Source organism: Furipterus horrens, unplaced genomic scaffold, assembly GCF_987537825.1.
Source record: "Furipterus horrens unplaced genomic scaffold, mFurHor1.1.pri manual_scaffold_8, whole genome shotgun sequence".
Lineage (NCBI taxonomy): Eukaryota > Metazoa > Chordata > Mammalia > Chiroptera > Furipteridae > Furipterus > Furipterus horrens.
Genome location: NW_028327178.1, coordinates 97,428,587 through 97,455,735, shown reverse-complemented (window position 1 = coordinate 97,455,735; position 27,149 = coordinate 97,428,587). Strand labels below are relative to the sequence as shown.

Here is a 27,149-nt window from a genome sequence, read left to right as displayed (position 1 = left end):
TCTGTGTGTGCATAGACACATTTACTGTGAAATAGACCCCTTGGACTGAGCAGGCATTGTTAGGGTGGCAGAATTCTCAAGGTACAGTAGATGAACGTTTCTGGGGATGAGTGGTGGAGTAGTCTGTACCTGATATTTTATTATTTTTAAGTGTCCATAACAGCACCGAGGAATTGAAATGGCACACACTCTGTTGCAGAATTTTTGAAATGGAGGGAGCTAGTAATAAAAATAACTTTCAAAATGTTCTATTTGAAACCTGGCACCCATTTTTCTTAATGAAAGTATCATTATTAGGTGGGCAGGAGTAAGAAGAAATGGGAATTTTGTATTGTTTTCTTTTCACATTATTAGCTTATCTTCTTGTGAAGGTGATTAAATGCTGCATTCATACATAAGCACTGAAATGCAGTGACGAGGCGAGCAGGAGTCCTCCCAGTTTTCATATAATCTAGAAGTTACACACATTTTTCCCTTGCTGACAAATTTCTTGGTTTGCCCACACAGGAATTTCAGAATATGCCTGTATGATGTTTCTAATTAAGTTGTGGGATGTTGAAATTACTGTTTAATTTTTTCTTTATTGAGCCAAAAGGATTTAATCACAACTTTTGAGCAATGACGATGCAGCAACAGAGGCTATAAAACCATTTCCAGTGTTGTTCAGAAGCATATGCTTTAGGCTGCAGCTATTCATCCACTCCTGTTATATAAAATTTAGCCTTACAAAAAGATTGCGTAGTTTTTTATTTTTTAAATGTGCACCATAAAAGAGGTTAAAAAAAGGGTAATTTAAGAGAAAGTGCTTTGTAAATTATTAGGTACTATTTGGGGAAATAAAAGTCAGTAAGTGCGTATTCAACACCTATTGATGTTGATGACATCTGTTATCCTGTGGAGTGGCAGCATGCTGGTGTGTGTGACAGTCCATCTGGTGCTATAAATGATTTTGCAACCATAACATGAGGTTTGCCAAAGATTGCTTTCAGTGAACTAGAGCAGTTATTCTTATGGCAGCATCACTCCCACTCCCTCGGAATTCACACACACAGTCACACACACACACGCACGCAGAGTGCAGGACGGGGTTATCTATGCAGCATCAGTATCGCTGAAGGTGCAGGTGAACAAATTGGGGGGAAGATACTCGTCTTTACCCATCTCTTTTCCTCCAGGCCTCCTCTCTTTGCTGAGTAATCAAATTCAAGACATACTTGAGTCAGCCCCACCTCTTTCCCAGTCTTTTCAGTCTGTTTATCTGCCTTCTCCGATCTTCTCAGGCCCTCTGATGACACAGGCCCAAGGAGTGGTGGGCCCGTGTGACCTCTCCAGTGTCCAAGCTCTGCTGGTAAGGCGTTTTCACACCCCCACCTCCTCCCTGAGCGCCCTCTCAGGCCCACGTTTATTTCCTCCCGACTTGCGGAATTGGCAGAGAAGGGGACTGCAGCCATTTACAGATCTGTGTCACGTGGCCTGCGTGCTCTTCAGAAATCTTGAGGGAATCAAAACTGCCATTGGCAGCGATAAATTGGACCTGGTTCCCCATATCCCTGGCAGTGGCCCTGCTTATTTGCATGCTAGTTTGTGGTGCTTCACCGAAATTGTGTTTTTGATGTCTGTACTGCGTTATACTTGTTCTTTTATACATTAAAAGGTACATTTTTATTAGGATTGGTTTGGAATTTTTCTTTAATTTTTGAATGATTGATTTCCTTTTGTTGGGCAGAATTTTATTTGAGTACATATGTCTGATTATTGATAATATATGTCCCTTTTTATTAGCTGGATTTCTTTTTCAAACTTTCTTTATTTCAGAATTTGTGACAGTTTGTAACTGTTGAGAGTGTTGGTTTTCCGGAGTCTGACAATTTAAAGTTGAGAAATAAAGAGATAAACTTGTACTGACATATTTTACCTAGAACTCACTCTACTATAGTGAAGATTGGGGGTAAAATTCATTTAACTGCCCTGATTTTTAGCACTTATCATTTCTCTGGTATTTATAGTTTTCTTGAGGTGAATAATTGTTCCACCAGTTGCTAATCCTCACAGTGATTCTTAGAAGCATCATTAACTGACTTGCTTTCCCTTTTCCAAATTCTTCTTTGCCCTCCCCTCTTTCCCTCTTGGTCTAGGTTCTGTCTGTGCCCAGTTTGAAACTTGTTATTACCTCTTTGGCTGCTTTGCACTTTGCGAGTAGCAGTATCCTGGCAACATTTTAGGGTCCTTTTTACAGAAAATGCCTTTGACTCTTGGAGGAAAAACACCCTAAATTGACAGACATCGAACTGACAAACTGTAGGTGTGGCCCCAAGAATGACTGGAATTACAAATACTTCATTTTTCTCAGTTTGCATTAAACACTACAAACGGAGAAAGTGGTACCATCTCACTTTAAAGTTCTACTTAATTGCCTACATGGCATATTAATTTGGATATGAGAATTAATAATGAACGTAAGGTTAATTATGTGCCTCTGTGATGGCTGTCCGAAGGTGTGGTGTTCTGTAAGCTCTCTGGGATGTCTAGGAAGTCAAAGTAAATAATCAATAAGAGGTGGTGTTTACATCTGGGGTAGAACGAGCAACTGAGATTCTGTGACCCCCCCATTGCTTGTATATGAGGAAAGGGAGAGCTTCAGACCAAGGCAGTACTACTAGTTAGTGATTCATGCAGCCCCACGTTCCCGGTTTTCTAGACTAGGGTTCTTTCTGTTCCTTGGGATGCCTGCTGCACTTCTAAGACCTCTAAAGGCAGTTGCTGGGCTCTTCCTGCTATGGTGCCCCCAAGTCATTTGTGAGAAAAAAGGCCATTGTCATCAAGGGCATTGTAGTTGGAAACGGGGTCTTAAGTCCAGTCTTTTAAAAAGTCATATGAAATATTGGAATGGAATTTATATTGTCAAGTAATATATACACATGATTTTAAACATCAAATAATATAGGAGAGCATATGATGAAATGCAAGAGTGACCTGTCCTATCTCACCAATTCCTCTCTTATTTTTTCAGAAGAACTAATTATAACTCTTAGCTCTCTTTTTTGTGTATATTTGTATTTCTCGACTTATCATTTGCTGCCATCATTTATTGATTTTCTTCCAGAGGAGATGAGGGCTTGGCTTATTTCTATCCCCTCTCCTCCACTCATCTCAGTATAGTCATGCCATTATTTTTTGTTTCTTTTCTGATTTTCTTTGTAGTTTAACATGCCAGCATCTTCTATAACTCATCTACAAGGACAGCATCTTTTTAACTCTACCCCATCTGGAGCAATAAATTAGGGTTTGGGAAAGGGTTAGGTAGGATCGGGGCTATATACCTAGGACTCTGGGGTTGGGCTAGAAGACTGCTCATCACAGTAATCCCTTATTCTGTGTTTTTTTCAAGTGTCACAGTTAATCCTGAGATAATCTAAAATGTTTTATTTTGGATTTTACCAGAACCTTTGCCCTTTTTTTTTTGTTTTACAGAAATAAGTATCTTCCTTCAATAGATGATAATGAAAATACAGAAGAAAGAGAAGCAGGTAAGTGACCTCACATACTTTTTAAGTGAATGCATCCAAGCATACACTGGTGCTTTTTTACAAGAGAAGAGCTGGCAGTCTTGGCTCATCTCTTAGCCTCTGGTAGTGGCCCTGCTGCCTCTGTCTTCCATTCTCCATGTGGTAACTGAGAGGTCCATGCCGAATGACTTAAAAGACGGGTTTTTACTTATGTGCAGGTCAGCTCTATATAGGAATGAATGCAATGCAAACTATAAATCATAATATTATTCAAAAGTAACTATGTGGAAAAGAAAACATCCTCCCTACCCACCCCCAAACAGCTTTCTAAGTTTTTATGAACAGCAATGTGATCAGTTCTTTATAGTTTATATATTTGTCATTTTGGATGTTTGGTTAGAATAAAAGGATTCTCACTTGTAAAATTTTTATTTATGATGATTTGTAGAAGTTTCCTCCTGGAGAAAATAGTGAACTAATTGAAAGGATGTAAACACTGGTACTTAGTTTCTACAAAAGAGAGGGGAGTTGATAAAACCATTTGTCCTGTTGACACTTCCTCCAAGATCTGTTCCCTTAGTTGGTACTCCCTGCTCTAGGTGGTTACATATTCAAAGGAACCAGTGTGGCACCAGGAGGTGAGATTAGGGTACCTACCTCTATCTTTTGGAAACAGACTATCTCTAATGAACTGGTTTTCCTTTTGTAGAACCAAACGACAACCGGGTAACTACAGAGGTCCGAAACCCTGCCCTTAACTGGCCCCCTGTGCAAATATGCTGGGTGGGACCAGCCAACTTTCCTCTCCACTCTGCTCCTAGGGAGCACTGACCAGTTAGATAAAGGGGACTTAGGGATTTGGTTACAAGGACTGCTTTCTGGTTTGTCCCCAGTGGATAGGTCCTTGTGAATCCAGAACAAACAACCTGTTTTGGGAAATTAATTGACTCATCTACTGCCAGTTCTTAAAAGGAAAAGTAGTGATTAAATACTTTCTACACACTGATTTCTTCCTGTCTTGGCCCTAAAGAAGCATCAGCTGGTAAACAAACACTGATAGAGGATGCAGTTCCATCTATCTGGCATATATCCTATGGATATACTTAGGTATGCAAAACTGTATATACTATGGCTTTCATTGCTGCTTTGTTTAGAATAGCAAGACTGGGAAAGAATCACATGTCCATCAAAAAGGGGGCTATTTAAATCATAGCATATCCACCTAGTGGAATATTATGCTGTTAAAAAGATTACTGAAGAGAACACCAAATCCTCAAAACAATCTCCATATTTAATTTTTAAGACATTCTTCAGGTAAACTTTTATTTTAATAGAAACATTCTTTGCCAAAATTATCCCAAAATGAATTCAAATTTTTTTCTTTTGAGATTTTAGTCGTTCATATTAAGACCTTTCGTCTGTCAGCCAGCTATTAAGTAGCCTCAGTTAGAGGGGTTTTCATTTTAGACCTCACAGTAGTGTTGATGAACAGGGCAGGGTTTTTATTTAAAAGTTAAAGAGGAGCAAGTTAATTAAGTGGAGACATTTTCAGGAGAAATTGATCCTGCTCTTCCTATAGAACTGGTGATAGGCCGTACTGATGACCGAACCACAAGAAGTTGCAGAGCATGAAAACAGAAAATTACAGTCATATTAAAGCATTCCACAAACTTCAGGACTGAGCGTGTGTGTGGAGAGCTCATTGACAGGGTGGAGGCCCGTGTTCTGGAGTGAACTTGGGCTTTGATTCCAGTAGAACAGGATTGAAACTCTTTAACTCTACCACTTAGCTTTATAACTTTGGACAAGTTTAGCCTAATTTTTTATCACTTAAATGGAAGTAGTCATACATGCCTCATAAGGTATTGATAAAGATTAAATAAGGTAATTCATCAAGTACTTGGCATTCAGTATGTCAGTGGCAGGAAATCTTTCAGTATAACAATAAAATTAACCATCAAACTTTGTCCCCTCTTTTACCACAATTCTAAGATGTTAGAAGTAGCAGCAAACAAAACATCCACTCTTTAAAAACCCTCGTTATTATTAATTTATTTTTTTCCTCTTCTTTGGAGAAAATGGCATTTAAATACATTCTTGTCTTGAAAATTCATCATTTCCTTGTCTGAAATTTTATCAAGCTAAATTAAACTAAGATGACAAATTTTACGAGTTAATCATAACTCAGTAATAAATAATCATGCTTCTTATTCACCAGAAAGAGCATAACAGAAGTAGTTTGCCAAGAACAAAAGAGTTTAGAGATTGCCTTTGTACTGCCGAAAGAAGTATTGCAAGGAAAAATGGACTTTAATAAAACATTTAAAAATGAATCACTGGCTGTAGTCTTATCTATATTAAAAAATAACCTTCTTAAGAAGTACACCTGTACCCGCACACACACACACACACACACACAAACACATACATTTATTTTCATTTCTAAGGTGACCAAGTAGCATTAGGCAAGAAAAAAAGTAGCTAGAGAAGTGAAATGTGAACTGTTATTATTGAAAATCCTGTAGCACTACAGATGTATAATAGTACAGCTGAAAATAACATCCTGGTGTTAGCAATGGAAGAAACCTGTGATATAAAAATATTGATTTTTATTCCAACCCCTTGCTTGTTACTGAGAGAAGTACAAAATATATAATTTTTTGTGATATATGATAGGTGTTATGGTCTGCAGGCAGACTTATTATTCTTAGATGCCTGAAACTGAACTCTCCTCCTCCTGGTTCTACCCCACTATGGCTCAATGAGGAGCCACATCGGAATCACCAGTTTCAATGTGGTGATTTAATGTTCTTCTCGGTAGAAGCTAAAATGAAGATTTTATTTAGGTTCTTTGCCTTTTCCCCCCACTTACTTTGAGGCACGTGGAAGAAATATTTTTTGTCATATTTTTAAATCCTCAGCAGATATCTTTTTCAAGCTCCCAGCAAGGTGCCTTAAAAATTAAAAAATAAAAATTTCTCATGCGTTATCAACAAATTATAATTTTATATTTTTTATTACTAACATCTGCCTTTTGGGAACAATCTCCCTTTTCATCACTGACTAATTGTGCTTCATTTCTTGGGTTTCCCTTCTCCCTGTAGGATGTCCTAGCTCTGTAACTCCTTAGGAGTGTAACCTTGACGAATTGCTTTATCTCTCTGAACTGATGATCTTATCTATAAAATGAAGGAGTAGACTAGACTATTATCTCCATTCCTGGGAGTGGAATTGCTGGGACATCAGTTATATATGAGGTCTGTCCTGGAAGGCCAGCCATATTAATATAATGAGAATGGTTTGTGCAACATTGATGTAGCCTGGCAACCAAGGTGAGTGGACTGAAATGCGCATGTGTGAACAATGACGACTTCACTGTACTAGTCAGTGGGGGCAGTAGATGCTGTTGAGTTAGCATGTGTGGCTGTCACATTCAAGATGACTGAGCAAGTAGAGCAACGAGTCTGCATCAGATTTTGCGTTAAGCTTGAACATTCCTCCATGGAAACTTCAGATGATTCAGAAGGCTTTCGGGGATGATGCAATGAGTGCAGAGCAAATAAAAGTGGGGCACAAATGCTTCAAAGATGGTGGAGAATCTGTTGAAAGTGGTCCACGTTCTGGAAGGCCTGCAACAAGCAGAACACCTGAGAATGTTGAATGTGTATGGATGAGATCAACAAAGATTGGTGACTGGCAGAAACTGATTGATGATTCCAAAAACTACTGTGTCTGAGATTTTGACACAGCATCTTGGCATGAAAGATATTGTGACAAAATTTGTTCGCAGTTTCTGCTACCAGAGCAGAAGAAACAGCATGCTGCAGTTGCTAACCACTGATTCAAACTGCTACCAATGGTCAGATTTCCTCAAGAAAGTCCTAAGTCTGAAGGGGACTGAGGCGTCATTGTCCTATGTACAATATTTCTTGTATCTTGTATCTTCTTCAATAAATGTCTCTCTTTCATAGTACATGGCTGGATACTTTATGGACAGATCTTGTATGTTTACTTTTACAAAGAACAATCTGACCTTTTCCTAAAGTGGTTGTCTATGCCATCACACATAACACTTCTAACCAGGTCTGATAATGCTCGTCCAGTGGTCCATCCATCATTATGATTCCCTGGGATGACATAAAAGGCTCAGTGATACGAGCATTAGCTTTTGGCTGGAGGATTCAGGTCCAAGCTCACTTACTGGTAGTGTATGGCCTTGGGCACATCATGTAACATCAATAATCTTCCATTTCTCTATATACAAAATGGCATCCTTGCACTAACCTTATAGGATTGTTGAAAGATTAGAGACATCATGAAACATGCTTTAAATAATAATCCATAATAATATGTGTCCAACAAATGTTAGCTCCTGCTGTTGTTACTGCTGGTTCCCTTGAATTGAATATCTAGCTGCCTCCACCCATCTTGCTTCATTAGAGAGCCCTACCCTTCAGAAGAGAGACTGTGACATTAGGTATGAGTTGAAGAGAGGGCTCTACTTGTACTACAGAGAGCTGCCTTGTTGGAATGAAGTCTAGAATGTGTTGCTTTTGAAAGCTCCCTTAATAAACAAATCTGTATCTCTTGCATGCTAAGCAAAAACTTCCTACAAGTGTCCCTGGCACAGAATCTAGTAATGTACCGGGGATGGTTATGCACTCACAGGATTCAGGCTTTAGCCGGGCACCTGTTTCTGCATTGCTGGGTTTCTTGTTGCCTTGTATATTTTTCTTGTTGTGGTAAAAAAAAATAATAATAAAAAATGCATAACAAAATTTACCATTTTAAGCATTTTCTTGTATTTGATTTTAAATTCCTCTTAAGTATACTTAGCTCCTCCTTTTCCTAAGCCATCTCAAGTATTGAAATCAGCAGTGAGGTAGTCAAACTGAATTGTTTTTCTCTTTTTAAAGTAGTGAGTTCTGCCAGAATGAGCAGATTCCTCTGGATTTAGGGCTTGTTTATAATGCTGGACTTTAGTTATGCTAAAGGTCCCCCCCAAAACTTCCTTTTCTTTCGTCCTTTTTCTCCTGGGAGTTTCAGTGTTATGTTTGGGAGTATCAGATGAGGGGCGGGAACCGTGAACAACAGAGGGGGGATGTGCTGCTGAAGTTTGTACTCTCCATCGCTGCGGAGTCGGCCGGAAGTCTGAGCACGGACTGGGTAACCAGCACACTGGTGGTGAACCTGAGCCCCCGGCGCAGGTGTCTGCCCTTTCGCACAAGCCAGGCCTCTTGTTAGGAGAGCAGGCTACTCACATAGGGGGCTGTTCCTGAGCCACCCAAATTCATTGTAACCATCTTTCTGAAACCTGCTTGACCCTCCCAGACTCTGCATAAGTTAATTTCTTTATTCCTGACTCAAAATAAGTGACTTGTTTTGGTTATTACAGGAGAGTGTGTTCCTCTGTGAAACTGGTATCCACGTTATTATCATATTGTCAACCTTAGCTTAGTTATGAAATGACAGATGTCCTTTGTCATGCCAGACCTGCAAGTATGAGCTGTAACTTATGCTTCCAAAGGGATGTTTCCTTAAAAGTAGTAACTTTAGAAGACTTCACCTTTATTTGATGGTGCTCAGAGAACAGCTGTGAAACTTCCTTTTTAGGGTTGCCTTCAGCACTGATGACATTCTTTCTAATGGCATCCATCACAATAAAGCTTTCTCCTTTACGGGTAGCTGGTTTTTCAAGTGGCCAAAGGTGCTGAGTCTGGTGAATAAGTTGGATGGTCATAGAGCAGAACACTATTTGTAGTTAAAAATAAAAGGCGTAGTTCTGAATGATCCAGATTTTCTTGTTGAAAATCAAACCAGCTGAATGTTGATCTGCTTGATAATATGTAAGAGCAAATGTTTGGGGAACAGAAATCAACCTACTGAGTTTCACCCTGCAACCTTATCACCCCAGTAATACCATCTTTATTTGTGAACACATTTGAACAGAACTTCTGTTTATTAGCATGATAAATGTGATTCTAGGTGAGAACACTGTGCCGAGGGTTTTGTGTCTGTTAGTGACATCTACAGGTATTTTTGTGGGAAACTGTTGTTATCTGTTGTAGACATGGAGCTTAAAAGCTGTTTCAGATTTCTGTACATACCATGGAAAATCCTTGAGGTTTTTACATATGAATTTCTTACATAATATTATAGCAACTTGGTGTACCTTCACCAGGGCAAGGGGAAACACAAATAATGTGTGTCCTGTTTGCCACCATATCCCCAAGGTCTAGCCCAGGAGCAACTAACACATAGTAGCAACTCAGTAAATGTTGAACAAATCCATGCCTGCAGACTTAATACTGCTCTTTTCATGAAGTGTGCAGGGGAAGAGTAATACTCTTGTCTCTCTCTTTTTTACAGCTGTCACATTTAAAAGTTCTGAATCACTCCCCAATGTCTGATGCCTCTGTCAATTTTGACTGCAAATCCCCGTCCCTGTTTGAGCACAGCACTGATCAGGAAGAGAAAATTGAAGATGTTGCCAGTCACTGTCTGCCCCAGAAGGAACTGTATGCTGCGGAAGAGGAAGCTGAGACCCTTTTTCCTAGGAAAATGACATCTCATAATGGGATGGAGGACAGTGGAGGAGGAGGCACTGGAGTGAAGAAGAAACGGAAGAAAAAGGATCCAGGAGAGCAAGAGGGGGCAGCCAAGGGAAGCAAGGACAGGGAGCCCAAGCCAAAGAGGAAGCGAGAACCTAGAGAGCCAAAGGAACCCAGGAAGGCCAAGGAGCCCAGGAGGGCCAAGGAGCCCAAGGAGCCCAAGCAGAAGGACGGAGCAAAGAAAGCGCGGAAGCCCCGGGAGGCCTCGGGCGCCAAGGAGGCCAAAGAGAAGAGGAGCGGTGCCGACTCTACAGCCAGGACGAAGTCCAAGAAGGCCAGGTGTGTCCCTTTCGTCCCCGCTCTGAACGCTTGGCTCTCTCTCCACAGGGCAGTTTGCCTTTGGGCTTACTCCAGCCCCTGGACACAACTGTACTACTTTCAGCCAGAATGAAGCGCTTTCTCACCTCCTAATGAGAGAAGGATAACCTAGTACTGGCCCTGCAACTTCTTGCCATTCCTTTTGAGTTAAGAATTCAAGTGTGTTGGCCTGCACAGGGTGTAAAGGAAGGGATGTCACAGGGTGATTCAGGGAGGGCAGCGGGTTTTGGAACAGCAGGGGGTGTACAGTGGCAGAGGAGGGTGTATGGTCCTGGGAATCAGTGGCGCAGGTGGCCTGGGAGAGCCACGGGTGTGCGCAGATCCTGGACAGAAAAGCGCTGCCGAGCTTCCCGAGGCTATGAGCTCTCTAGTGCATGACTCTTTGTTCCTGGTCTTTTCTCTCGTTCAGTAATTAACGCAGTGCTTGACACATCCGTAGCTGCTCAGGAACTGTGAGTAAATGAGACCACAGGAGACCACAGTAATTGTAGAAGGAGGTCAGAGGACATGGATACAGATTCCGTGCAGAGTGAGTGATAACTGGGGTCCCGGCTGTAGATCCTATCAGGATCCAGGTGCAGTCTTTACTCAGGGAATTCAACGTTTGTGATCTGTATACAAAATGTATTGCTTTACACTTTGTTTCTTTCTCAGTTTTTGTGCAGAATGTATTTTGAGGATGTACAAAACCAGAAATATATAACTTTGTATATATTTAAGAGAATTTTTAGTTTCTAAACTCTTAAGTGCAGAGGCAGAATATAGACCAAGAGCACCCATATAAAGTACAGAGATGTGAATGCTAACAGAACATGAAGTAACGAAGCCATCAGACCTGTATGGGGTGAGGCACAGAGGAAGTAAGTTTTAAATAGAGAAAGCATTGTAGCTGTTGTCTGCTGGGACTCTGGTGCAGTTCATTTTCAGAAGGACGGTTGCTTGGGCCCAGATGGATAATTTCATAATCCAAGTCAAGACTGTCTTATCATACTCACTCCCTTCTGCCTGGTGGGAGATTTCATCTTTTGTCTATCATGAAGGCTTGGGTGGGATCCTAGGAATGTAGGATCTAAAATACCTTACAGAAGATCAAGAGAGAGAAGTGAAATCAAGATCTTGACTAATGAGAAATGTGTGGGCTGTTTCTCCTTGAACCAGTGAGTATAGTCTGATCTCAGATGTATGCAGGGGGTGGCAGACTGAGTTTGTCTTCTGCCAGTAACTTTCCTTTCAGATTACTTTGCAGAAGCTGCAGTGGTTCTTCAGGTAATAGCATGTGTGAAGGAGACTCAAGATATGAGCTAGTAGAGTGACTTATTACTTTTATCCTCACCCAAGGACATGCTTATTGATTTTAGAGAGAGGGGAAGTGAGGGAGGAGAAAGGGGGGGAGAAAAACATCTCTTGGTTGCCTCTTATATGTGCCCTGACCTGGGAGCCAAACCTGCTTCCTGGGCATGTACCCTGACAGGGAATTGAACCCATCACCTTTCGGTTTACGGGATGATGCTCCAGCCAACTGAGCCACACCGGCCAGGGCTGATGTGATTTATTTTTATTACAGAAAACAAAAAGGAATCCTTGAGGATAATGCTTTAGAATTAGGGTAATTGGAGGAGAGTTTCACAGCTCTAATAAGGCATTTGGTTTGTGTATAAGAAGACAATAGAAAGCCATAAATATTTCAGCTCACTTTAACCACTGATCTCTAGTGCTTACAGTTTTCTTCTCTATCTAAAAGGAATTCACATTTACTTTGTGTGAAATGTGAAACAAGGTGATGAGTATAAAGGCATTACAAAGTTCATTTTGGGGCAGTGAGACATTTCCCAAAACAAGGTTGGGTGTTAAATATATATGTAGCAATACTGAAGGCAACTGGTTTTGATCTGATTAGTCTGTATAAAATATAAGGGAGTTGGAGAGGTGCTTGGTACAGTTTTCAAGGGCTGCTCACTTAGAATACATAACTTCTTGTCCTGACTGGTGTGGTTCAGTTGGTTGGGCATTGTCCCACAAAGTGAAAGGTCACTGGTTCGATTCCCAGGCAGGACATGTGCCTGGGTTACAGGTTCGGTCCCCATCTAGGGGTGTACAAGAAGTCACTGATTGATGTCTCTCTCTCACATTGATGTTTCGCTTCCTCGCTTCCTCTCTTTCTCCTTCCTTTCCTCTCTCTAAAATAAATAAAAATGCATACATACATACATAAAAGAGAACAGAACTTCTTGAGGTTTAGAAATTCAGAAGACATCCTTTGAGTGGGTGCAGACAGATAGGCTAGTTATTCCTTTAGAAATGTGGGCAGGTTCCATGAGGTTTGATTTGGGGGCTATGTAAGAGTGACTTGTAACATAACAGAATAGCTCAAATAGGGTTCTGGACTGGCAAGCCTTTTACTTCTTGTCTTTTATATATTTATTAAATTGCTATGGTTCCTTTAATTAATGACCCTACTGATCAACAGAAGCAATTTTAGTTATGACAGGATAACATTAACTGATACAAAAATATATGTTGGTAATTAAGTCTCAATTTTTTGAGCTCTTTGATTTATTCTCTTGCAGATTGACTCAAGTACATGTTTTGATGTGAGCATGTGCTTGATTAGCCCCCGGATAATACTTAATGGTTAGAAATAATTCACTGAATGCTTGGATTATTGTAGTTGCTCCACAAATGATTTAAGGGCTTCTAGCCTTTTCCTCCTTCAGTCCATCTTGGTAGCTGCCACCTGGCTGATTTTACTGAAGTACTGCTGTTTTCTTATTTACATTTGTGGTTGATGGTGTAAATCAAACCCTGGTTCTCTCTTCATTCACACTAGTTGGGAAATAGTTAGTAGAGACGGAGATGCAATTATCAGCTTTATTATTGGTAAAATGAATTAAAGAACTTCCATTGACTTGTGGCCAGAATCGGGCTTCTTTGTAAGTTATTCCCTTAGTTGAGTTTATCCACCAGAGCAGAGAGGATGCTGGGCTGTGTGTCCTCCCTTCTTCCTTCCAGTCTCGCCAGTCTGCTAGGTCCCCAATCAAAGTGACAGGAGTTTGAAGAAGGTCAGGAAATGTGTTTCCAATATTGTTCCCTTCTTGGGAGTTAAACATGATTTTTCTCATGAAAACATGGGGATCGGGAAGTGAGGGTGCCCTCTGAACAGTTGATGCCTGCTTGGAAACTTCTGATTATTCCTACTACATCCAGGACAAAATTCAGAATCCTTTCTCTGCTATTTAAACCCTTTGGGGTCCGACCTCTCCCTCCCTTCCTGCCTCTGACAACAGGTACTTAAATCAAGCTCTGTACATGAGTCATTTCTCCTTCAGATTGCTCTTCGTCCCGGCATTATGCCCGTTGTCCTTCTCCCAGTATCCCGAGCCCTCTCCGTTCTTCAGCTCTCAGTGCAAGCCCCAGTTCCTCCACAGCTTCCCGCTCTGCTCTTCCATAGCACGTGGAGCCTCACTTTGCACTGTCAGTCAGAGACTTCTACACTGGGGGAGACTAAGAGAGACCCAGTCCGACCCCACTGTACTGAAGCCAGGGAAATGGAGACGCACGGCGCAGTGACTTGTCTACCAGTGGCATGAACTCGGACCTCCTGATTCCCAGTCTTGCTCCCTTCCCTCTGGTGGGCTGCCTCTCACGGATATGCTGCTGTTTTCCTGTATGCATTTGTCTCCTCAGCAGAAGTTAAGTCCCTGAGGTCGGGATCACCATGCTTTTTATTTTTCATGGCTCTGGGGGGGTCGGTTACCAGAGAGGGTTGTCAGGTTATTGGATACATAGGAGGCATAAATTTTATTTTATATAAATATATTTAATTTATATACAATATATACTCAAGCATATCTGTCAAGCCTGTGAGCATCTTTATCACCAGTGTTTTGAATTCTGCATCTGTTAGGTTGTCTCCTAATCTTTTAGGTTGGCTATTTCCTTGTCACTTAGTTCTCCCACTCAGAGAAGGAAAACTCTGATTCCAAAAAACCTCCGCTGCCTTGCGGCATACCTCTTCAGGGGAAAGGCTAAGGGAGTAAACCCCGACAGAAAATCCGGAGCCGGAGTCCCTAAGGCGGTTTGACGTTGTAGTCAACACCGGCAACTCCTGCGGCGCACCTGAAGCCAAGCTGTATTGACTCCATCTTTCCCTTGGATCCTTCAGCTGCGAAGAGAGGGGGGGTCTGCTGCATGGGCAACAGCAGACCCTCCATATCACCCTGCCCAGGCTCTGTAGCTTCAGCTTCACTGGAGAGGACACTCCAGCGTCATCGCAAGATGTCAGTTCAACACGGGAGGAGACAGATACCGTGTCACTCCCGAGTCGGACTGCACAACCATTCTCGGCGGTGCAGATAGACACTTAAGAAGCTACACCATCGTCTCTCGAGACGGACGGCTGCCGACGATATACAATATAAAATTTAATGTATATATAACATATTTACATATTATAATGCATGATTTATATATTAACATACATTATATATATATATAATTTAATTGTTTTCTTAGAACAAATGGATAGAGCTCTTCTTCCTGAAAATAAGACCCATATAAGATATCATATAATAACTTCCATAGTTAAATAACATAGGTGGCATCTCTGTTTTATAATTAAAGAAAATGAAAACCTTGAAAGTAACTTGTCCAAGGCACGAAGCTAATGAACTGCACTGCCAGGATTTCACTCCAGGCTCACCTGCCTGTAAGGCCTAAAGAGGCACCCACAGCCTTGCTAGGGAGGGTCAGGAATGGGCGATGACGGGGAGAGTCCAGTGTCAGAGAAATTGCTTTTTTATTTGTAGGATTTGGCCCATCTTCTGCAGTTTCCATTTGCACACTCCACAGTGTTCTCTTAAGGATTAAGGTGATTCCAACTTTTTCCTGTGCAGTTTCTCTTTGCATTTGAAGCAACAACTAGATAATGGAACATGTCTCCCCTTTACAAAGGTGATAGGTCAAATCTAGCACATTTTCCTTTTCAAGAATGTTATTAATACTGATAAATAGTCATTCATTACTTAAGGGATAAAAGACCAAAATGCCCAAGTGGGAGAAGCCTTTTTTAAAAACTACCCTCTCTTCCTTTTCTTTCAAATTATCTTGGAGTGTGAACTTAGTTCATTTCTTTATTGAATTAAACTTAAGAAAGCTCCTCTAGGAAGCCAAGGTGGGCTCTCTATCATTTCCCTGACTCTGAAATTCACTTAGCGTAGCTTGTTTGCGTTTATGGTTTTTTACCTTTTCCCAAAGAGGATGAGGCCACTGGCATAAGAAGGTACACACAGATTTACATGTGTGTCTATATACAAACATATGCACAGACCTATACACATGTAGGCATGCATGCTGTAGCAGGGGGCAGAAAGGAAGGCAGGTGTTGGATCATGTGGGGTCATGTAATAATGATATGGGGTTTGGGAAAATGCTTTAGTATTAGAAAAGCACCGTGCCAATTTCTCAGGGAAGCCAGATTTTTATTGACTGAGAAAAAAGTTTCACTCGGTGAGGAACATTACATGATGTAATGGATATTGTCCTCAACAACAGATTTTGGATCAAATGCTTTTATGTGCCTATGAATTGCACGTTTCTCTTTCTTGAAGTAGCCTTTAGTAACCGTTGGCTTCACTTCATTAAAGCATGACTCTGTGAGCATGAACGACGACCCTTGGCAGTGTGTGTGGGGCCATCTGGTTGGTGCTCTTAACTCTGTGTCTGGGGAGTACCTGAGCAGTGGGTTGACAGCCCTGTAGGTTGTACCCTCTTAAATCCAGAGCTGAGCATGGAACTGAGCTGGAGGTTGCTTTTGTAAGCTAGGGTCTTGAGTATTGGTGTTCATGTTGTTGGTTAAGGGTAGAGCAAAAGCTTTGAAATTTCCACACATGTCAGAATGGTTTATATTCTCTCTTGAAAGTCAAGAAATTAATTAGCATGCTGGTCCAATTGGAGGCCTGTCTACCTGGATCCCTGATTCTTGTACTTTTCTGTGCCTGAGGAATCACCTGGACAGCTTGTTAGGAAAGTAGATGCCCATTAAATCTGAGGGGGACCCCAGGAACCTGCAGTTCAAAAATCGGCCAGATATTTAGTGTAGCTAGTTCCCAGACTATCCTTTGAGAAACAGATGAAAGATTACTGGGAAGATGGAGCATATCTCTGTTTTCATATTTAACATCTGCTAGGAATGAAAAGCCAAAAAGTGGAAAAGAAATCAATGGTGTAATTAGCTCTGTGAAACCATAAGAAATATATGTATTGGTTTCTGTCCCTGGTTCCAGCACTAAGCTCCTGAAACCCTTGTAAATTCTTAAGTGAAAAGAACGCTGGGAGCATCTCTTGTTCTGATACTTGTTCTGACCCTGTGCCTTATACAAGGCTCCATAAACCCTTGTAATTTCCTAAGTCATAAAGGAGCATCTTTTGTTCTAATGAAATGACACTGGGCGGGTTTCTGGATGGCTCCTGAATGGGGGTTGGTCACCAAAGACTAAGCCATGATCAGAAGCTTGGTTTCAGCCCTACTCAACGCCGGCATTCTTCAGAGAGGGGAGAAGAGCTAGAAACAGAGTTAATAATTGATCATGCCTAGGCGATGAAGCCTCCATAAAATCCCAATTGCAGGGCGTTGGGAGAGCGTTCAGGCTGGTGAACACATTAATATGCCGGGAGGGTGATGCACCCCAGCTCCACAGGGGCAGAAGCTCCTGTGCTCGGGACCCTCCTAGACCTCCCCCTGTGTAAGATCTCCACCTGACTGTCCATCCTTATCCTTTATCCTATCCTTTAGCAAACTGATAAGCATGTTTCCCTGTGTTCTGCGAGCTGTTCTTGCAAACTAACTGAACCCAAGGAGGGTATCATTGGAATTTGTAGTTTATAGCTGATGGGTCAGAAGCATGGGTGACAAGCTTGGCTTGTGAGTGGCATTTGAAGTGGGGTGGGAGCAGGTGTTTTATGGGATTGATCCCTCAGCTTGTGGAATCTGATGCTGTCTCTGGGTAGAGAGATAGTGCCAGAATTGAATTAAATACTGGTGTCCGAGAATTACTTGTGTGTGGGGAAGACCTCCATACGTTTGGTGACCAGAAGTGTCAGAAGTCAGTTGTTTTGTGTGAGTGGTACAGGAGACTCACAGGAAGGAAACATAATGAAAACCGGGTTTTTCCCCTACACACGAAGGTGGAAAACTGAGTTTTTTCCAATACAAGCACAGATTTCTGTGCCTTAACTTATTACCCATTTGTTTTGATTTGTCAGCTCAGCGCAGTTTTTTCTCCCAAATCCAGTAAGTTTAGAAACATCCCAGTAGAAAGGTTTTCCCTTTTCTGATTTTCTTCTTTGATGGTTGCTTCTAGACCTTCTGATTATATAACCATCTGAGCTGTGAGTCAGCTGATAACTGTGATGCAGGAGGAGGAGGAGTAAAATTGAATCAGCTCAGCTCTGCCTCCCTGTTTGAAGGTCAGTCCAGCATTTTAGTTTAGAGTGCAGGTCTTCACTGAGGTGGTCTTAGGCTTCAGAGCATCCATTGATCAGCTTCTTTCTATTGGGAGACTTGTTTTTACATTCTAATCGTTTATTAGAAGACAGAAGACAATGAATAGAGACCCTGTGCTTTGAACCCACTGGGCTTTATGTTAAGTAGGGAAGGAAGGTAGATGGTAATGGCAGAGGCCCACCTCTGAAGTTTGGGACTAAGTCTCCTCTCCTGGTTTTCTAAGAGCGCCTGGAGTGCTTTGGCTGTAATCCCCAGAGCTTTCTAAATTAGGGTCAGGTATGTGGTGGATTTTTACCTAATCTGTAAGGAATCAGTTACTAAATAATAATGCTTGATTGATTTATCCAGGACATTTTTAGTGCCTCCTGTTTGCCTTGCTTTGTTTACGAGTATTTGTGTTGACGATGGGACAGTGGAGGAAGGAAGGTGTCACAGAAGCTTGTCTGTGGGCCCTACCTTTGAAGAGTTTTCAGGAGTTAGAGAAACAGCCTTACAAGTATTCAAATAATAATAAAAAAAAAACAGGCAAAATACAAGCAAACAGAAGAATTCAGTATAACTGTATACAGAACAGCTGAAAGCATTTACAGGATTAAGGGTGTTTCAGTTCTGGTCCAGTGAGTCCCTAGGAAGAGGTGAATATTGAGCCAGGTAGTAAAGGAATTAACACATGAGAAAAGACAAATCAGAAGACCAAAATGCATTTAAATAAATATTCTTTGGGGGGCATTTTCAGTTTTAAGACAACAGACTGAGCATACTTTATTTTCCCTTCACCAAATCTTAATGAAATGACTGGAAGGACGGAGGGGAGTACATTCTCCTAAGATAAGCCGTGTTCATGAATGTTCCGGACGAGGAAGGCCAGTGGTGTCACACCAATGGTTAAGTGCTGTGGAGGGAGTCCCAGTCAGAGCACGAGCAGGAGCTGTGTTTGCAGCAGAGGCAGGAGTGCTTCCTCCTCCTGGTAGTCCTGGCAGTCTCCGAAAAGAGCCCGAGGCAGGCCAGGAAGGGACTCTGCACTGTGGCTGTGTGGGTGGTTTGTCAGCCCCAGGCTGAAGTCAGGCAGTTACTCGAGTGATATTGAGCAGTTGGCTCTCGGTAGGATCTAGGGCTCCAAGTGGAGACTGACGTCCACAAGAAGGGAGCCTCGGGACACTAGGGACAGCCACCTGTGTGTGCAATGCAGAGTCCCAGGCCAGGCCTCCCATTCAGGACTGAAGCTTGTTGGAGAAAGCAACTTACCAGGCAGCAGAGAGCCTCATCAGCCACCTGCGTTGTCAACCTCATTCATTTAAAATAGGAACAATCCACCGACAATCACGAGACTGTGGAGGAAAACAAGCAGCCAAGAGGAGAGAGAGGAATGAGCAGAACAGCTGTCTTCAGAAGAAACAAGTCAAAGAATAGAACTTACAAAAGATTTTAAGTTAGAATTCTCAGATTCAAGATGAGACTTGGTCTGCAAAACAGAAATGGGTTATGAAAAAGGAAGAGTCAGGAAACAAGAAAAATTAATGAAAATTTAAAATATGGTTGCCTTGACTAAAAAATTCAACAAAAATATTGAGTAGGGGAAGGGGTAGGGAGAGAAATAAGATCTAAATTTGTTAACTGTCATATCGGGATGTCAGTAGCTGTTGCTTGTGGATAAATGAAGGACTAGAGGCACGAGCCTATTTGGGGTCAGGGAGGCATCAGTGAAAGGTGATTCGGGCTGGAAAGTGGAATTTGGTGCAAGTAGGGATAACTTGTTTGTTTCATTTGAAACCTCTCTGTATTTTTTTAATTTTTATTTTCATTTGCTTTTATCACTTTTAATAACATTTGTTAAAACTCTGCTTTTTCGTCTTACAAGTACAGAATGTTTTTGCTTCCATTTTTTTACTAGGATAATATCATAAGCTTTTTAATCCTTGTCTTGATGGTTTTAAAGGGACCGAAGACAGGGAGATTCGGTTTTCTGTATCTGCACCAAAACAATTAGGGTTTTGTTTTTGTATTTTAAAATTTTAACCAGTATCTAAAATCTGTGCTGCCCAACTCAGTTCTCTGCGTATAGGGTATAGGCTGAACTAATTAGACATTAAATAAAAGCGGGATTAAGTGCGCTAATGAACTCTGTGTGGGCAGTATCCATGGTTTCAGTATTGTACTTCCGGGAAGAGGATCAGAGCCTGGGGTGAGGCCTGGACTGGAAGCTTCCAGGGAGTATTGTTCCTAGAATGGAGCAGCGGCTCTTGGGCTGGACTCCCCAGATGTGTGCATGTCTGTGAAGGCAGTGATGGGCATCATGAGCTACTTCCAGTTACTCTGGATTTGGGAATTATGGCAGCTCACTGTGGAGTAACTGATTCTTTCCTGCTAAGACTTTGATGGATATGTTATAAAATTTAATTTTAAAATGGGAAGATGAGTATTTTTGAAATAATACAGTTTGTTTGATATTTTCTTTCTTTCTTTTTTTTTTTTTTTTTAAAGATTTTATTAGCTTCTACAGAAAGAGGGAGTGAGGGAGAAAGAGTGGGAGAGAAACATCGACTGGTTGCCTCCTGCACGCTGCTACCTGGGGACCTGGCCCACAACCCAGGCATGGGCCGTGACTGGGAATCGAACCAGCAACCTTTTGGTTCACAGGCTGATGTTCAGTCCACTGAGCCACATCAGCCAGGTCTCTTTGATAGATATTTTCAATACCTAGAATCCATGGGGGGCAAAGTAATAAAAAAATCATTGTAGTACAATATTGTGACACCCAGACTTTCCTCCACATCCTCATATCCAACACCCAGTTTCTATCTTATCAATTCCAGTAAAGAAACCGGGGGTTGTGAACTGGAGATAGGGCTTGTAGAAAAGTTCAGGAAAGTCCATCTGTCTAGTGCTTTAATACCATTATGTAATTTCTTATTTGGAAGTATTTTAAAAAAGTACTTATTTATCTAATAAAAACTGTGGAGAGTGAAAACTGCCTAAAATCTTGGTTTATGAAGCTGTGTAGAAGGTAGGAGGAGAGATCAGTAAACTGTTGATCATACCTGATATTGTCCTGCTTGGACGGTATAGTTTATATATTGGAAGTTTCTTGAACGTCGTAAATTCATGCTTGCTTTAAAGTGTATATATGTTTTATTATAAAATCAAGTTTGATTTTGTTACTAAGAAAATACTTTGAGCCTAAAAAAATCTTGTCTGCCACTTTTTTTCTGTCCTGCAAGTTAGTTGGTTCTAACTCTGAAAGCTAGAAAAGGGGATTATAAAAATAAGATTGCTTTGACCCAGCATCAAGTGCCATTAAGTGGTAAGTGTATTAGGCCTTGTTGTATTCAGAACCCTCTTGATTACAAGTGACATAAGCCCAACTTGAATTAAGTTAAAAAAGAAAGAAAAGAGGGGATTTACTGGCTTAAGGAATCAGGACCAGGAGTATAGTTGAGGATCCCACTAATTCTTTATCTGCAGTCCTTCCCTGCACCTCTCTGGGTGTCGGTTCCATCCTCTGCACCTGCTTTTATTCTTGAGGTTGAGTTGTGGGCTCACAACTTAACAGCTTTCTAACCTAGGAGGGACAAGATTTATTTTCCTTCCTACTTCTGCCAAAAATTTAACTTTTTTTTTTTTTAAGGAACTACTCCCAAGTTGTCCTGGCTAGATCATTTGTCCCTCCCTGGACCAGTCACTATAGTAAAAGGAATAGGATACCATAGCACAGGCTGACCTTCTGCAGACTCTTTTAGTCTAGGGAGTTAGTACTGGTTATCAGCAAAAAGGTACTGAACAAGCGCAGCATCCGTTTCAGCTGTGGAATAGGTATATATCAAAATAAATTATATGTATATATTTTTTTCTGTCCCATTTGATAGTAGGTTGCATATATTAAGCCTTTTTATCCCTAACGACTCCAGTGTGCCTTTCCTTAGAGTAAGGTCATTTTCTTAGAGAACCATTGTGTAGTTACTGCTTTTGTTTGTTTGCAACTAGTAAGCAATCTGTGGGGAGAAATTTAAGATCATGCAATACCTTGCTCCTCTTCAAATTGTTCTCCCTGAATTTAGCATTCTTTGGTGATTCTGGACTGTATTCATGTTTTCTACAGTAGTTACAAAATGATTTCCTAATTTCACCACTTCTACATTTACCATTTGGACTCTATGGTAAGCAGGAGCTCTCCCATGACGCTCATTTATTCATTATCTCTCTGTTATTGGTATGGACTCCTGTTGTTTTCAACGACTTATAATTCATTACTGTCCTCAATTACTTTGGTGCTTAAATTGTTCCAATTTTGACCAAGGAGCTCTTCAAGCACACTTCTATGTCTTTTTGACATGCTGCCTTTATTTTTTGGAGCACTTTCTTACTTTCAGATACAGCAAAACGTTTCAGATCCACCTTTATATTGTCTCTGCCTTAGCCTTGGAATCAGCCATTTCTCTGAGGAACTTTGGTATTAGAAACCAAAATCTGTGTGCAAGGTGTGCAATTGCTAACGCAGCATCTTTGTTTTTTGGGTTCTTTCAGTTGTCAAAGCTGGTGGTGGGGGACATACTCATGCACATATGTGCACACGTGTGTACACACACCTATAAGCACACGTATTAATATATGTGTGCACATTTGTATGCGTGTGTTAATACATACACTTATTTTAGAAAACATGAGTTCACACTGATGCCTCCAACTTAGATTCATCGCACAGTATTGTCCTGGCCTTACGTTTCATATTTACATCTTCCCTTTCCCCAGGGAGAGCCCCAGCTCCCAATGTCAGCAACATCTTTGCATGTGTGCTTAATCCTGTACCACATCTGAAGTGATTTCAGAATTGTTTTATCTGTGTGTCTGCCGAAGAGGCCAGGATTTGTTTGCTGTTCTTTCCACTTCTCTCAAAAGCTGAGAGTATTTAGTCAAATATTGTCATAAATTAGGTACTTTTTCTTCCCATTCAATGTGGTTATGTTATTTGTTTGAAACACACTTAAATCCATTTATTTCAGGTTGTTTTCATCTTAGTTCTTTATTTTTAAATTTTAATACGGAAAATTTTAACATGGTTCCAAAAGTCAAATTTCTGTAAAAAGATATATACTCAGAGAAGTGCCACTCCCTTTCTGTATCCTTTCCACCCCATTCTTTCCACCTGTCCCTGTGGGTAACCATTGTGTTTTGGTGTATCTTTCCTGAGTTTCCTTTTGTCGTACAAATAGACATATGCATGTTTTTTTATTTTCTCTTTATCCTTTCACAAAAAGTCACATGCTGTTTTGCACTTTTCATTTTTTAACACTTATAAATCATTCTGTATCAGTTTGTAGAATTCTTAATTGTTTTTATGGCTGCATGGTACTCCATGATGTGTATCTGAATTTATTTGATCACATATGTTTGGACATTTAGACAGTTTTCATTATTTTGCAGTCACCAAATAATGCTCTAGGGAATAACCTCATGTATGTAGATTAATATTTTGGAGGGCGTCTATATTCCTATAACTGGAATTGCTGGTTCAAAATGTATATGCATATATAGTTTTGTTACACATTATTTGGCCACTATTTTTTAAAAACCTGGAGCTTTAAGGATCAAGCAAGCATTCGTGGACCAAATCCAGCTATGGGTATAGCAGAAGTTAAAATATCTTCATTTGATAAAACTCTCAAGCATAAGGTTTCAAAACTTATTCCAAAGAGGAAAAAATCATGTTTTATCTAGTCTTCCTGTAGGATGAATTCAGGTGATCCTTTCTTGATGTCCTATTTGAAAATCCCATTTATAAGCTTACACAGAATCTTTTTTTCCTGACATTTGTCTTTATCAGAAGAGCTCCAGGAAGAATTTTTGGAACTCAGAATTGATTTTGTTGCCAAAAGTAACCTGCAGAAAATCACTTTGAAGATTTCCCAAGTGGAGTATCTTCTTATTTATCCCCAAATAAGTAAGCAGTTTCACCAGTCATTTTCCTATTTTACTGACATATATTTGAGAAGATGTTCCCTCTACTCCACCCTGCCCCCAGCTTTGGGCTAAAAAAATCTAGTCATGCCCCAGATTTGACTTTGGAAGTACCTCACTATGGCTTCTTCTTACTTCCATTATTTAATGGATTTCTGAAAACATGGAAGGCAAATATATACAAATCTGGTAGTAAAGTTACATATTTTCAGGAGATTCTCTTCCTTAATTGTGGCTTGAGCTTGTTTAGTATTGGGTATGGTGTTTCACAATGAAGCACATATGTCTAGCATATGAAGATTAAACATATGGTCAAAGCTTTCTAATATGGTGGAGTTATAGTTATTAGATAGATGGAATTGATTTCAAATGTTGTGAGGAAAGATTTAAGATTTTATGGTTAAATGGGACTCTGAGCATGTGATTATTATGGTGACTTTTGGTATATTAATCAGCTGTCTTTCAATTTGTGTCCAAAATTTAAGTAGAAACCTGCTTTTGTTAAGAGGTCCATAAAATCCATCAACAACTTTGGATTTGTGGACTTGGGATCTTTGGAATGTTTGTTGCTGATTCCTCTGGTCATTATTTTGAGATTCAAATGATATTAAAGGAGAGTTGAAGTTTTCACATTTATCAAAAAGGAGTTGGGTTTAAAAAGAAGAGACAGGAAACACGGTATGGCGTGAAAAGCAGTGCGCCGTGAGTGTGAGTCAGACGAGCCCCTGCCGACTCGGGTCCTTTGCCGCTTTGGAGCCTGTTTCTTCGTCTGGAGTATAAGACTCATCCGCTCTGGCTCCCTCATGGAATCGTGGTTTTAACAGTTAAATGAGACTCGGAATGCCAGAGTGCTTTGTAGAATAGCCATTGCTATACGGTTTTCTCAGACACCATATAACGTGACATAAATATTCCTGTGAAAATATAGCAACTTTTAAAACTGTTTCACATAAATCTCCAGTCCTGAACTGGTAAGTGGAAGAAGTTTTGCTTTTTTCTCTTGCTTGAGAGTGCAAGCCTCTTATTAAAATGTATACTCCTCTAAAGTGGCAGGACCCCTTGAATTTCATTGCCTCAGATTGGACCAAAATAGTTTTCATAAGGAACTTTCCTGATATGTAGGCCAGCCAGTCTTCAGTTTGGGGAATTGCGGGTGGGCTGTTTGTGCTCACCTGATTGGGGATTCATGATGGGTGAAGAGTGTTCTAGAGAGGCTGACTAATTCATCACTGGCTGGTATTCTTGCCACGAATTCGTCACGCTGAATTTCCCTTCTCCAAACGAGGCCTTTGGTTCTCCACTCCCCCCACACCTTCCGGTATCTCACCTGATAGAAAAGACCAATAATTTTGGCCCTTCCTCGTCTTCCACCTTCTGTCACTTGCCAAGAATTACTGGTTCTGCTTCAGCTGGATGTTTAAAGTCATTTTCACCTTTTGAGTTTTCATTGATTATGTCTAGCCTCGGTCTTCATTCCCTCTTGTGTGGGCGTGCCATCATGGCCTTTCCACACGGAACGAAGTCTAAACTCTAGGCTGGTGTACCTACTCCTGATTTCTCTCCAGCTCTGTCACTTAGTACTTCTGTTCACTTCCCTGTCACCTGGCAACACAGGCTGTCTTTTACTAAACGTGCCCTTAACATTCTTCCATTCCCTGAGAACGTCATGGTGGTTAAAAGCATGCCTGGGTTCAGATTCTTTCTCTGCTGTTCACTAGCCATGTTACCCTAGAAATCTAACTGAACCTCGCTGTGCCTATTGATACAATGAGAAAATAAGACTATCTGCCTTATAAGGTTGAAAAGTAAAGGAGGTAATCCATGTAAAGGACTTAGAGAACTATGCCTGCTTGTATTGTCATATAAGTATTAGCCATGATGATGATGAAGCTCCGATGTGGTAGTGATTCCTGTCTCCTTTCTGTCAAAATTCTATGGGTATCCCCACTCAAATGCGTTTTCCCATGTCTCCCCAGTGAGAAGTAATCTAATCCGTATGTCTATATTTAATAAATAGTTATTGAATACTTACTGTGTGTAAGGTATAAGACTGCTCACTGTGAGGAATATAAAACTCTAGGAAAAGTCCAACATGGAATAGTCATTCATTCAGCAGATGTTTATTGAGCAACTGCAAAGGACCCAGGCACTACACAGCTCTGTGCCTGCTGTCGTTGTTTAATGACTAACCTTGGTGACAGGTCAGAGTTTGAGTTCCTTAAGCAAAGAACAGTCGAAGTGCTTTGGGAATGTAGGAAAGAGATTCTCTCAGCTAGGGGAGTCAAAGCAGGGTTTTTAGAGGCGATGTTGCCATCTTAGCAGGGTTGCAGGATGGATGCACTGGGCCCGTCTTCACCTCTCTCAGGAAGCATTCATCTACTTCTTTGAGCTGTGGCTCTTCATGGTCTTTGGAATTTTCATAATTGTAACTTCCTCAAGGGCAGGGACAGTGTTATCTTCATTTCTGAGTTTTTATTACTCACTTCAAGTCTTATACATAGATCGTTCTCCATAGAGGATTATGACAGATTAGAGAGGTGTCACTTCCCATGTAATTTAAAAGGAGATTGAACTTTGGTGATTTTCACTCTCCGCAAAGCAATTACATTTCCTAGAGAAGGCATTTATATAAACTGAAAGTGTGATTTTTGGCAGTGTTCATACTATTTTATTTTTTACCACATTAATCATAGCCATAGTAGTCATGGTAGGGGTATAAAAAGTGAATTCTGCATCAATTCACGTAGCTGTTTCTTTCTATGTATTTATACATTTCTGGGAATAAACTTTTCTGGATTGCCCTTTAAAGCCTACCCTGGTCCACGAATTCCAGGATGTGATATCATTACTTTGATTACATGAGAAATATTAGTTTTAAAAATTGCCCAACAGTTTTAATTCTGAATTTTTCCTCGTAGCAAGGAGCAAGGACCAACCCCAGTGGAGAAAAAGAAGAAAGGCAAAAGGAAAAGTGAAACCACAGTGGAGAGTTTAGAGCTGGATCAGGGCCTGCCAAACCCGTCTCTGCGGAGTCCTGAGGAATCCACTGAGTCTACAGACAGCCAGGTACCGCTGTGACTGGGAGCCCTTGTGGAGGTCACGGCTGCCGGGTGGGGTCTTGCTGACACTGACCCTGTCGCTCCTCTCTCCCTCTCTCAAGTCTGCATCCCGTGTGCACAAATTGGGGCTGGGCTTTCCCTATTTTGGTGGGTGAGCACCAAAAGACCACAGGCCTTTTCCCTAGCATCCTGAACTTTAGTA

General features: G+C 40.9%; 1 protein-coding gene across 1 annotated transcript in view; it reads left to right on the top strand.

The window, feature by feature from the left end:
• The window catches only part of CHD6 (chromodomain helicase DNA binding protein 6), a 176,631-nt gene that overhangs the window by 44,359 nt on the left and 105,123 nt on the right, over positions 1–27,149 (top strand). Inside the window, exons 2-4 of the mRNA XM_090286413.1 lie at positions 3,472–3,527; positions 9,876–10,396; positions 26,807–26,954. Of these exons, the coding sequence (XP_090142539.1) occupies positions 3,495–3,527; positions 9,876–10,396; positions 26,807–26,954 (702 nt within the window). The 5' untranslated portion in view covers positions 3,472–3,494. The remainder of the gene's footprint in view (positions 1–3,471; positions 3,528–9,875; positions 10,397–26,806; positions 26,955–27,149) is intronic.